Source organism: Ornithorhynchus anatinus, chromosome 7, assembly GCF_004115215.2.
Source record: "Ornithorhynchus anatinus isolate Pmale09 chromosome 7, mOrnAna1.pri.v4, whole genome shotgun sequence".
NCBI classification, from domain to species: domain Eukaryota; kingdom Metazoa; phylum Chordata; class Mammalia; order Monotremata; family Ornithorhynchidae; genus Ornithorhynchus; species Ornithorhynchus anatinus.
This window is the reverse complement of record NC_041734.1, coordinates 34,904,576-34,918,009: the sequence shown is the minus strand read 5'-3', so window position 1 is coordinate 34,918,009 and position 13,434 is coordinate 34,904,576. Positions and strand designations below refer to the sequence as shown.

At 43.6% G+C, this 13,434-nt stretch overlaps 1 protein-coding gene across 2 annotated transcripts in view; it reads left to right on the top strand.

Moving 5' to 3' along the window:
* The window catches only part of UBE2F (ubiquitin conjugating enzyme E2 F (putative)), a 177,632-nt gene that overhangs the window by 131,072 nt on the left and 33,126 nt on the right, over positions 1-13,434 (top strand). For both annotated transcript variants that reach the window (XM_029068630.2, XM_029068631.2), the window contains 2 exons: positions 10,166-10,198; positions 12,756-12,818. In XM_029068630.2, coding sequence (XP_028924463.1) covers positions 10,166-10,198; positions 12,756-12,818 — 96 coding nt within the window. The remainder of the gene's footprint in view (positions 1-10,165; positions 10,199-12,755; positions 12,819-13,434) is intronic.

Here is a 13,434-nt window from a genome sequence, read left to right as displayed (position 1 = left end):
TGCTATGTTAGTCTTCCTCATCATTTGACATTTCCAGAGAGCAGAACTAGGGGTCGAAGAGCAGTTTGGCCTGGTCATAGACCAGCTCTAGCAAGTCAACTACACGTGGAGCTGTTCTTTGCGTTCAGAGATATCGACAGACAGACTTCTCATGGGGTTACAAGTGTAGATAGATTCCGTTGCAGTAATGGGTTTGCCGCTTGTGTGCATTACTAGGTGATCATCAATCGTAGTTATTGAGCATTTGTTGTGTGCAGAGCACTGTGCTAAGTGCTTGGGAGAGTAGAATATAACGGAGTTGGTGAGCACACTTCCCTCCCACAAGGACCTTACAATCTAGAGGGAGAGACACATTAATGTGAGTATATATGAATATATATGTTACGGATATGTACCTAAGTGCTGTGATGCTGAGGGAGTGAATAAAGAGTGCATATCCAAGTGCAAGGGCAAAGCAGAATTGAGTGGGAGGGAAGTTCAGTAGTATCTGTACCAGTAGCAAGAGACTTTTTTTTATTACAGTATGCCAGACACTGTACTAAGTGCTGGGGTAGATGCAAGCTCTTCAGTTTGGACATGTAATTAGGCCGCTAGATTGTAAGCTCCCATAGGTCAGGGAAGTTTCCTGCTAATTTTGTTGTACTGTCCCAAGAGCTTAGAACAATGCTTTGTACATAGTAAGTGCTCAAATACTATTGATTGACACAGTCCATTTCCAACATGGGACTCACAGTCTTAATTCCCATTTTACAGAGGAGGTAATGGAGACCCAATGAAGCTAAATGACTTGCCCAAGGTCACACAGCAGACAGGTGGTGGAGCTGGGAGTAAAATCCAGGTCCTGTGACTCCCAGGCCCATGCCCTTTCCACTAGGCCATGCTGCTTAAACTGCAAGTTCAGTCTTTTGCAACTGTGGGTTGGTTTGTTCAATTTAGAATGCCATGGCATGTGTGATGCTCAGTTGAAATCAGGACTAAAAATAAACAACTCCCCCTTCCCCCACCAGCTATTATACTTATTTTTTGGCAAGGTCCTCGTATACTGGAATGTATAATTTTTGCTGAAACGATTTCCCACTCACTTGTCACACAACCATTGTGTGTGGTGTCAATATGTCTTGAAATTCAGAGAGGTGTCATAAATAATACTGTTGTAGCTTCTGCAATTGCTCTGGATGACTGTGGCACATGGCAGTAATAAAAATGCCACGGTTGATTTTTAAATTATAGTAAATTACTTTTCTCATGACATAGTGATTAGGTGCCACGTGACTAGGTGCTTTAGTTGAAAGAATTCCCTCAAGTGGCAAAGGTAAAAGCCATGTAGTAAATGTGGAGGTTTATTCAAAGGACTTTATTTTGTCATGAGCGCATATTATTGGTAATGGCCACTGTGATTTTCAAGGTGACAGTATAAGATGACATAGGTAATAGAAATGCCTACACATTTATGCATACGTTTGAGAGTGTCCAAAAACTCATAACGCATGTTGCTTCCTTATCTCTGGAGTCTCTCTTATTCAATCTCTTCTGATCTTTTTCATTTTGTTGAGCCTTTGATTAGACTTTATTCACTCCCATCCCCATTGCCTGGGCCAGCTGTTCCAGACATTTAACTCCCTCCTTGAGTCCCCCACCCCTCCACCAAATGTTCACTTTCCAATGGCTTCTTCCCCACTGTTTTCAAACATGCTTATGTAGCCTCTCTCCCCGCCTGCCCCCCAAAAAAAAACTAACCAAAAAGAACACCCAAAAAATAAGGCTTCCTTGACAGGAGGTGGCACTTTCAACCAAGTTTCCTAAGGAAAGAGCCTCAGCGAGGCCAAGGAGAAATCAGCCCCAGGCACTGCAAACATTAATCCCCAACAAGGGATAGCCAGCATGGCTGGAACGGTAGGTCTCACATTAGTCTTTTCATCCTGGTGCATGACCCTCCGTCCCCACGCCCTGCCAGTCAAGTACTTCTCATCCATGTCCTGCCTCTGGCCTGGAACATCTTTCCTCTTCATATTCAACAGACAGTTGACCTCTCCTCCCCTTCAGTACCTTATTGAAGGCTAATCTCCTCCTAGAAGGCATCCCAGAAGGCATCCCAGAATAAGCCCTGATTTCCTTTTCTCTCACTCCCTTCTGCGTTACCCTGATTTACTCGGTTTATTCACCACATCCTATGCCCCACAGTGCAGTGAGTGGACCAACAAGATATTTACTAATAGTTTCCTGGGACAGTGGGAAATAGAAGCAGTAGAGTGGCCTGGTAGAAAAAGTACAGGCTTGGAAGTCAGAAGGACCTGGGTTCTAATGCCATTTTGTCTGCTGTTTGACCTTGGACAAGTCACTTCAGTTCTATGTGCCTCAGTTACCTCATCTGGAAAATCGGGATTAAGGCTGTGAGCTCAATGTGGGACAGGAGCTGTGTCCAACCAGATTAGCTTGTATCTACCCAGTGCTTAGTACAGTAGTGCCTGGCATAGAGTAAGCACATATAGCAGGATTAAAGAAATCGAATGAAGTAAGAAGAAAGTTGTTCATTTTCAGTGCATTTATTAGCTGTACTTGCCATTATTTCAGAGATATTTTAAGCAGATATTTAACTGTCTCACAGAAACGGTTGTATTCTATCACCAACCCAATCTCTGACTCTGTAGTCTTAAATATCATCAAGGAGAATTCACTTTCAAAAAAAGCAATATTTAATGTACCACATGACATTTAATGTGCCACACACACTTCGCTCTTATAATGCCAACCTACTCCCTGTACCTCAATCTCTTCTATCTCGCCCATGACATCTCACCCACATCCTACCTCAGGCAGGCCTTGGAACACCCTCCCTCTTTGACAGACGATCACTCACCCACCTTCAAATCCTTATTAAAAGAGCATCCATCAAGATGCCTTGCCTAAGGCTCATTTCCTGTTCTCCCACTCCCCTCTGCATTGCCCTGATTTGCTTCCTTTTATTCACCCCTCCCTCAGCCCCACAGCACTTATGTACATATACATTATTAATTGATATTAATGTCTGTCTAGACTGTAAGCTCGTTATGGGCAGAGAACATGTCTGCCAACTCTGTTATGTTATTACATTGAATGAATGAATGAATGAATGAATGAATGAATGATGGCATTTGTTAAGCGCTTACTATGTGCAAAGCACTGTTCTAAGCGCTGGAGAGGATACAAGGTGATCAGGTTGTCCCACGTGGGGCTCACAGTCTTCATTCCCATTTTACAGATGAGGTAACTGAGACACAGAGAAGTGAAGTGACTTGCCCAAAGTCACATTCTCCCAAGCATTTAGCACAGTGCTCTGCACACAGTAAGCATTCAGAAAATACAATTGATACCTAGTTTTTGAGCAGTTGGCCTTAAAAGTGTTCTAAACTGTAAACTCATTATGGGCTGGAAACGTGTCTGCTAATTCTGTTCTGATGTACTCGCCCAAGCACTTAGAACAGTACTCTGCACGTAGTAAGTGTTCAATAAATACCATTGATGGATTGTTCTACTTGATGCCAGTCTCAGGTAATTTCCCCTTATAAGATGTGCACATGAATTCTGAATGCTCTTTGATTCCTCCTGTTTGTTAGTGTAAGGTAGTCAGTGCCTTCAGCAAGTTTCCGTTCATCTTCTTGGAGTAATAAAAGTGATTATCCTGACTCAATCAGTGATTTGAAACATCAAGCTGCTTCTAAAAATATTCGAATCTTCTCTTTTGCCAAGAGACGATGACACGTAACGATCCAACAAGTTTTTACTGATTGTAACACTGACTCAATCTCTGCAGTCCTCAAGATGAAAACGAGAGAAAAATCACTTCTCTGAGCTAGAGGCCCTTTGGGTCTGCTGCCTGTTGTGATGCTGCTGGTTGATTCTGCTTTTCCTTGCACTGCTGCCTGTCCCTCACTCTTTGACCTTGAGGATAGTATCCATTTGCAGTATTGCATTTGTGCACTGGAGTTGGTCACCCTTTAGCCTGCCAGAAGGGCAGCACAGCCGGGAAAGGAGGGGAACCCCTGGCTCCTAATTTCCAACAGTGGGCTCCACTCAGAGGGCAGAGAAACAGTGTGGCCTATTGGAAGGAGCACAGGCCTAAGTTTTGATTCTGTTTATTACCTTGATTCTATTTATTGCCTTGATTCTATATATTGCCATTGTTCTTGTCTGTCTGTTGCCCCGATTAGACTGTAAGCCTGTCAAAGGGCAGGGTCTGTCTCTATCCTTTACCGATTTGTACATTCCAAGTGCTTAGTACAGTGCTCTGCACATAGTAAGCACTCAATAAATACCGATGAATGAATGAATGAATGAAAAGTTTTAATCCTCGCTTTGCCAGTTGCCCGCTCTGTGACCATGGACAATTCACTGAACTTCTTTTCATCCGTAAAGTGGGGATTCAGTATATGTTCAATCGATCAATCGTATTTATTGAGCACTTAGTCTGTGCAGAGGACTGTACTAAGCATTTAGGAAAGAACAGTGTAGCAGAGATAGTAGACTTGTTCCTTGCCCATAACAAGCTTATAGTCTAGTGGGGGAGACAGACATTAATATAAGTAAATTATGAGTATGTACATCAGTGCTGTGGGGCTGAGTGAGGGGTGAAGAAAAGGAGCAAAGCCAAGTGCAAGAGTGACATAGAAGAGAGTGGGAGAAGAGGAAAGGAGGGCTTAGTCAGGGAAGGCCTGTTGGAGGAAATGGGCCTTCAATAAGACTTTGAAGGTGGGGAGAGTAAACATGATTGATCGATCCTGTCCTTTATGAGCTTTAATTTTTGATGTTTTTTAATAGACATTCTTTGGGTCCTGAGAGAAGCAGCATGGCTTAGTGGAAAGAGCACAGGCTTGGGAGTCAGAAGACGTGGGTTCTAATTCCGGCTCCGCCACTTGTCTGCTGTGTGACCTTGGGCAAGCCACTTAACTTTTCTGGGTCTCAGTTATCTCATCTTTAAAATGGGGATTAAGACTGTGAGCTCCACGTGGGACAACCTGATTACCTTGTATCTACCCCAGTGCTTAGAACAGTGCTTGGCACATAGTAAGTGCTTAAAAAATTCCATTATCATTATTATTATTTGGGTGGTTTTGAATCGTTGTTTTAACTTTTGTAGAGGACAGGATGGTTGGCTTTTTGGAAAACCCAGGCAGTTGGAAAGCAGACTGCAGAAAGCCTAGGACTAAAAAATCTGTCTTGGTTCCCAGCTGTATTTCTAATTACCAACCCCTGTCTCTAGGATCTAGATTTGGTTATCGGTGGAGAGGGACAGGGAGAGGGAGAGGAAGGGGGAGGGAGAGGAAGGGGGAGAGAGAGAGAGAGATGGATGTGTATGTGTATGTGTGTGTTTGCGTGCACCCACATGACCATTTCCAGGAGAAACCGCATGGCCTAGTGGAAAGAGCCTGGGCCTGTTAGAGGATCTGGTTTTTCTAATCCTGGCTCTACCATTTGTCTGCTGTGTGACCTTGGGCAAGTCACTTCACTTCTCTGTGCCTGTTTCCTCAACTGTAAAATGGGGATTAATTAAGACAGTGAGTCCCATCTGGAATATGGACTGTGTCCACCCCGATTATCTTGTATCTACTCCAGCACTTAGTACAGTGCCTAGCACATAGTTTACTATACTTTACAAATACCATTATTATTATTATCATCATTGCTATTATCATCATTATTATTATTGTTGATGTTTAGGAAAAGGCTTGCGGGGTCAGTGAGGCACCCATTTTCCTGCTGTCTTTTTGGGAGGCCCCTGTGAGCCTAGTGACTTTCTTTGGGGCTAAAGTCCTACTTTAAAGAAATGATTAGTTGGGTTCAGCTTATCTTGAGCAGGGACCTGTCCGTTATTTAAAGTGAACCCTGGGAAAGAAATGCCATCTGGGGCAGGGCTATTTAGATCTAGGGTCAGTTAGGCAGAATAATCAGATGTGATGTAGTGCTGATACTTCCTATGTTCCATCACTTCCTCCTAGAAGGAAGCTCCCAAGTTAAGAAAAAGGTCGCACAACAATCACGTGATAGCTGATAACTAAGTTACACCTTAAAGTGAAGAAGCAAGGAAATAAATTTACAGGCAAAACTCTTGTGTTATTCAGTCTTTCTGTATTTATGCAACTCTGTAATGCTTTGAGTTATTCTCCTTCGGATAGCCTGGTTTGTAATTCTACCTAATTATAAATGGTTTGCAGCCCTACTTTATTTATTCAGAGAAAGATGTGTTTATTATCAAAAGGAATAGCATTTTTGCATTTTTATTTGTTAAACTAGGTTTTCCTAAACATAGTTGTTCTTTAACCAACTGCTGTGGCAAAGTGTTCTTGCCTCTGTAAGCTTTGGGGATAATATGCTGTAATTGTATTTCAAGCATGCCTGTAATAATAGGGATAATAATAGTAAATGAACTATAATTGACTGAATTTTCCATTTTTCTAGAAGGGAAATAGGAGAAACTGAAATTGTTGAAGGATGGGTTTTCACTGAAACTGCTTTTTTTTCCTTTTCTTTTAACAAGAAACCTGAAAAAAAAAAAACGGCTTTGTTTCTTGGTAGACAGCCTCAGCTACAAATCAAGCAGTTTTTCATTTGGGTTTTCCAACATTTTACGGTCCCCCACCCACAAATCATAATCCGGGCTGGTCTTTACCCACAGGTAACCCAAGTTACCGGTCAGGAGTGTCTTTCTGACCTTCACAAAGAGGAAGCAAACCTATTGATTTACTCACAACCCACACGTAGGCACATATCTTTCCAGTTATTGCCTCCTCCCACCTGTAATTTCTATTAGAGTTTGTCTCCCCCCTAGATTGGACGGTGCTTGAGTGCAGCTACTGAATCCTTTGAGTGTATGCCCAAGGGCTTAGGCCATTGCTGTGCACATATTAAGTATTCAAATACTGTTATTTCTCCAAAACATCAAATATGAGAAAGGTTTGTGGGAGGGAGGGAGGGTGACAAAGCACTAAATTAGCATTGGCTCCCCACACCATTAAAAAAAAAGCATGTAGATGATGCTTTTTTACGTGCTTCATTAACCCTAGACATGGTGGTTTTGATAGAGGGTCAGGACTATGCAGAGAGTCTCCTAAGGATTTTGGAGGAAGTCGATGACACCTCTACAACGGAGACACCTGCAAGGACTGGGGAACTGTTGGAAACTAGTGGCCAAATGTGTGTCCTCCCAAGACTGTTTCCATTTCAGTTTCACTATTGAAGAATAGATGAGGGGTGCTGTAGTTGTAATGAGTTTTTCTTTGAAGTAAATATCCTCACCTCCAGCTCACGTATAAATGTTATAGAACAAGCTACAGGGGCGACCCAATGGCAGGTGATGAACTGGTTTACAGAATATCCTCAAGATAGCAGATTTGATATCCATCTGTCACTGTAGTTTCTGCCACATCCTTTTCCCCTTGCAGCCCTGGGCCTCCCCTCTCCTCGGCTTCCCATCGCCTTCCCATCGCCTTCCACCACCGTCTCCCTCTTTTTTTTCCCCTCATCTCTCTCCTGCAACCTCTCTCCCCTCCTTCCCTTCCATTTCGTGAGCCAATTGGTTGTTGATTTTGGCCAACCACTTGCTAATGAAGTTAGGTTTGGGGGGGTGGAGAAACAGGCCCGACTAAGGAAAATGGAGATGCAGACTGTTCTTGGTGCCCCTGGGTCTTAGAACTGATTCATTTGTTCATTCATTCATTCAATCATATTTATTGAGCGCTTACTGTGTGCAGAGCACTGTATTAAGCGCTTGGGAAAGTACAATACCACAATAAACAGTGACATTTTGATCATCACAAGAGCCCACAGGGTGGGGAAAGGGCTCATGTGCCTCTTCCTCATGCCTATTGGTCAATTCCATGACCAAGGGTCGCTTGTTGCTCAAGTCTTTAGCCAGTCAAACGATGGTTTATTGCTCCCTTTATTCATCCCCCTCGCAGCCCCACAGCACTTATGTACCTATCTGTAATTTACTTATTTATATTAATGTCTGTTTCCCCCTGTAGACTGTAAGCTAGTTGTGGACAGGGAATGTGTGTTTTATTGTCTTCTTGTACTCTCCTGAGCACTTAGTACAGTGGTGTGTACACAGTAAGCATTCAGTCAATGCAGTTGACTAAATGCCTCGTATTGAATGAGCACTTGGGAGAGTAGTGTACAATAGAATTGGTAGGCACAATCTCTGCCCACAAGGAGCTTACAGGCTATTTGGGGAACAGTCATTGAAATGAATGCTACTAGAGGAAATGGCAGGGTATGAAGATGGGGATGTAAGTGCTGTGGGGGTGAGATGTGAGATTGGGTTGAATTTCAGGTGTTCAAAAGGAACAGTGTCAACTTCACAGGTGATGCAGAAGAGAGAGTGAGTAGGGGAAATGAGGGCTTAATCGGGGATGGCCTTTTGGAGAAGATGTGATTTTGGTAGGGCTTAAAACTTGTAGTCAATAGTCGTATCAGACAGACTACTATTCCCTGTCTACAAATCAACCAGTATTAACTATTGCTTCAGCCTCCGCTGACCTCCCTGCCTCCTGTCTCTCCCCACTCCAAACCTTACGTCATTCTGCTGTCCGGATCATTTTCTACAAAAAATTCAGTTCACATCTCCCCACTCTCAAAACCCTCCAGTGGTTGCCCATCCACTTTTGCAACAAGAAAAACTCCTTGCCATCAGCTTTAAAGCACTTAACCAACTTGTCACATCCTATCTTACCTCACTGATTTCCTACAACAACTCAGCCTGCACACTTGGCTTCTCCAAGGCCAACTTACTCACTGTACCTGAGTCTCATCTACCTTGTCTCCGACCCCTTGCCCTCATCTTCTCTCAAGCCTGGAATTCCCTCTCCCTTCATATCTGATAGATAATCTTTCTGCCCACCTTCAAAGCCTTACTAAATCACGTCTCCTCCCAAGAAACCTCTCCCAACCTGGTCCTTATTTCCCCCACTCCCTCTCCCTCTGTGGCACCTGTGTGCTTAGATCTATACCCTTTAAGCGCTTGATATTCGAGCAGCCCTCAGTTCCACAGTACTTACGTACCTACGCATAACTTATTTTGATGTCTGCTTCCCCATCTAGTCAGAAAGCATCTGCTAGACAGGGAACATGTCAGTCAACTCTGTTGTTTTGCACTCTCCCAAGCATTTAATACAGTGCTCTGCACACAGTAAGCACCCACTGAGCACTGCTGGTTCATTTGTAGATGGAGAGAGTGGTAGTTTGTCTTTTATGAAGTCTTTAGAGGAGTGAGGGGTGTGGACTGAGTTGTAGTGGGAATTCAGCACGGTGAGGGTGGAGTGGGAGAACCGATCGACTCCCTTAAAGCCAGTGGTAAGCAGTTCATTCGATGCTAATGGTTGCCCATCCACCTTGAGCCAGCCACCAGATAACTCCTTCATTACAAGTTATTGGCCAGTGTGTTGGCTTATCTGAAAGTGGACTAGTTGAAGATGCAGGCCTGGATCATTTAGGGTGGGCTTGTTTTACTCCCACTTCTCAACCAAACCCTATGGAATGCTCATCAAGGTGCCCTCAATCCCTGACCCGCCCAAAACCTGAGCTCGCACCTCCACCCTACTCCATAGCAGTTTCCCAAGTAAGCGGACAGCTGCGGCTTGGTAGCTGTTGAGTGTGGGAGTGAGGATCCATGGCCTAGTGGATAGAGCATGGACCTGGGAGTCAGAAGGACCTGAGTTCTCATCCCAGTCCTGCCGCTTATCTGTTGTATGACTTTGGGCAAGTCACTTCACATCTCTGTGCCTCGGCTGCTTCATCTGTAAAATGGGGATTTAAGACTGTGAGCTGACAAGGACTGTGTCCAACCAGATTGCAGTGCCTGGCACATGTTAAGCATTTAACAAATACCACTATTATTATTATTACTAAGTGGTCAGGTTGCTCACTCCATGTTTGCTGGGAGCGGGGAAACACCTCAGACTCGAGGCTACCCTTTCCTTTTGAAATCTAAATCATGAGGTCTGTCTAAATGGGTGGCTCACTGTTTATCGTATCAGACCTGAAGTGTTTACCTTAGCCTAACCTGTCGTGGACAGTCCATTGTATTTGATGTACAACTCCATTCTTTTTCTTATTTTACCATTTCAAAGAAGGATCATCAGTGCAAATATAAAGCATCCAAGCCTGAATCTTTTTTTGTTTGTTTTCTTTTCAGGATGTGGTCTGGGGATTAAACTCATTATTCACTGTAAGTATAAAAATGTAACAGCAATTGGTGTGGACTCCCTCAAAGCACAGATTTTCCGTGCTTTGAAAATAAAATTGCATTTTGATATTTGTTCCCGGAACAGAGGTTAAAAAAAGGAATTTCCGTGACCTGTCCATCTCTAAAGAGAAGGTTTTGAATATTTTTGGTTGTCAAGACTAATTTTATGAAAAATCATCCGAAAAATAATGCACCTCTTCTTCCAATGAGGAATATGCAATCTGAATGTGAGGGGCTCTCCCATCATCCCCACACAAGAAAGTCCACAAATATGCCTCCCTGCAGCCCAACCGCAAGATGGGACATAGAATGGATTAAATGAGTTCACTGGCTGGGTTTGCCTAGGGCAAGAGTCCCCTGGGGAAAGTGTTTCTCTGCTGAAAATTTCCATTTGCCCCAAATCTACTACTCCGAGCATCCCAAGATAACCAGGCAAAATGGCAACCTTGTCTCTCCCAAGGCTTAACCTATCATTTCTCTGTCCAAATGCCCAGAGTCATGGCAGAGCGCTAATTACCAACCAGTTTAATTAGCATCAGTTTTAAAATCCCAGCCAATTCCGTGAACCTTTTGTTTCAGTGGGCAAAGGACAGAGCACTGATTACCAACCCAATCAACATCATTTTAAAAATCCCAGCCGATTCCATAAATGGGCAGGGCGCACTATGGGGCACCCTGAAGACCCAGACACCGATGAGCAGTGCGGCCCAACTGTCACCTTCAGTATTGGTCTCTTGGCCACAGAGCACGGTTGGAATCCTTCCCTATCAAAATGAGAAGCTCAGGACATCTCCCTGTTTGTTTTATTATCCCCTTTTCGTAGCCAATTAGAAATGAATCCTATTTCCAGATTGTATGAATCAAAAAGAACCAATTTTTGGCAGATATTTTGGAGGTTCCATTTCCAGATAGAGAGAGTTAAGAAAAGAATTTATGTCTTCACTTAAGTGAAGTAGCTTTTTTGCCTATTCTCATAACTTTTGTAATCTGTTAACCCTGGACACCTTTTTGATTAATGGTGGTTTTATGTATTTCTTACACCTTTTCTGAATTGCTTAATCCATATATTTAAGTGACTCCAGTTCTTAGTTCTAAATAAAAATTATTTTAATGTTTATTAGGCGAGCCTTTCAAATTCCATCCTGTGGATGGGTTACTGTGGGTGATTATGCATTTGTAGGCAGGGCACACTAAAACACCTTCAAATTATTGTAAACTAGTAATATTTGATGAGGGCCTACTGTGTGCAGAGCAGTGCACTAAGTGCTTGGGAGAGTAAAACAGAATTTGTAGATATGATCCAAGCGCTTCTTTTTTATGGTGTTTGTTAGGCACACACTATATTCCAGTCACTCTACTAAGGGTTTGAGTAAATACAGGCTACTCATGTTGGACGCTGTCCATGTCCCACATGGTGCTCACAGTCTTCACCCCCATTTTCCAGTTGAGGTAACTGAGGCCCAGAGAAATGAAGCAACTTGCCCAGGTCACCCAGCAGAGAAGCGGTAGAGCTGCTGGGACTAGAACCGAGGTCCTTCTGACTCCCAGCCCCGTGCTCTCCGTCGACTAGGCCAAATTGCTTCTTGTCTGTCAAATCGTTAGCAATCTCATGGATCGTTATTGACTAGCACCAAAGGAAAGGAAGTTAGACCAGAACTGGGTCATTTAAGCAATGTTAATGGGAGGAGTTTTTGTTGGGGACAAGAACAGTGGTTTGGAGGGGAAGGAAGTGTGCGACAGAAACGGAGACCCTCAAAGAGAGAGACATGTGAGAATGCCCATCCTTTACCTAAGCTCACAAGGCTATCCGTTCCCCCATCTCCCAGACCTCTGCCCCAAGGGCTCATGAGAATTGTGTGCCCAGAGAAGCTCTCTGGGAGGGTCGCCTCAGTACTGGAGCGACACCAGCACCCACCCTGAGCCTAGTGTAGGACTACTGGCACAGGAGAAGAAGGGGCAGCTCTGCTGCTTTTTTCTCCTGCCCCCGGCCCCCCTACCCTGAGGGCTGATGCCATCGCAGATCGTGAGTTGGACGTGCCAGCCACATTACAGAGAAGGAATGCCAACTGGGATTGGTGCTCATTTTAATGAAAGCAAGTGCAAAATTTGGTCATATAGGGTGAGTCTGGGGTCATGAAATGCATTTGCAGAGTCCTTTCGCTGCAGTGACACACTTCCACTCTCAGCACCCACTAGCAGCTTTTCTGCCTCCACAGTTGGAGTCGTTGCCAGAAGTTCACACCATTTCCTTAGCTCCCGCTTCAACGGATGAAATGAACATTTCTGTGAACATGACCTATCTTGTGTTAAGTGTAGCTTCAGGCCTTTTATTCCATATCCTTTGAAAAGATCGCCACAGTGCTTAGTGCCGTGAAGGTGGCACCATATGACCTTTCCAAATTAGTTTTAACTCTGCAAGTAGTTTCACGTTCACACAATTTCTCTTTTCCCTCCTACCAACTCCATAGTAACCCCTGCAGCATAAGCCAGAAAATAAGACTCCTGAAATGATTTCTGTGAATTGTCCCATGTTTTTCAGGATCTTTTGAATTTTGATGATCCTTTGAATATTGAGGCTGCAGAACACCACATGCGTGACAAGGTGAGCCAGTCGTTAAATCGGTTTCCTTTTACCTTAAAGAATAGATCTGTGTAGCTTGTCATTTCTAAGTTTATCCTTTTTTATTTAAGGGAGAGCCAGAGTTCTGAGAGAGTTCAAGAAAGCTCATTTAGGGTTATAGTGATGTTACATTCTGATTTTTCACGGAAACTCAGCACAGCTTATTAAAAGCAGGCCAATTAATCTTCTGTATTTAGAACCTGTTTAATTACGTTCTTCACAACACTGAAGAACTCCAGGAGAAAACCTCAATCCAGCCATAAATAAGGCATTTTCCCTCCTTTATCCAGGGCACCTGGTGTTTAGGCTATCGTCACTTCTACCACTATAGACAAATCATTTGTATGGAGCAGTTTATGAAGAACCCAGAGATTTGATTCTACAGAGCCAGGAAGCAAGTTGCCTTAAATGATGTACAGGAGAATGCCAAATTAGACTGCTAGAATATGCATTTGGTTAAATGGTAGTCCTCAAGTGTGATCATGACCCTTTAGTTTTGTCCAAGTAGGCAAATGTGGCTGAAAAACTGGGTTTTTGTCCATGCAGTCCACCTTCCAGATCATCTTCTGCTGGGCTGCCATGTGTGCTATTTACAGGA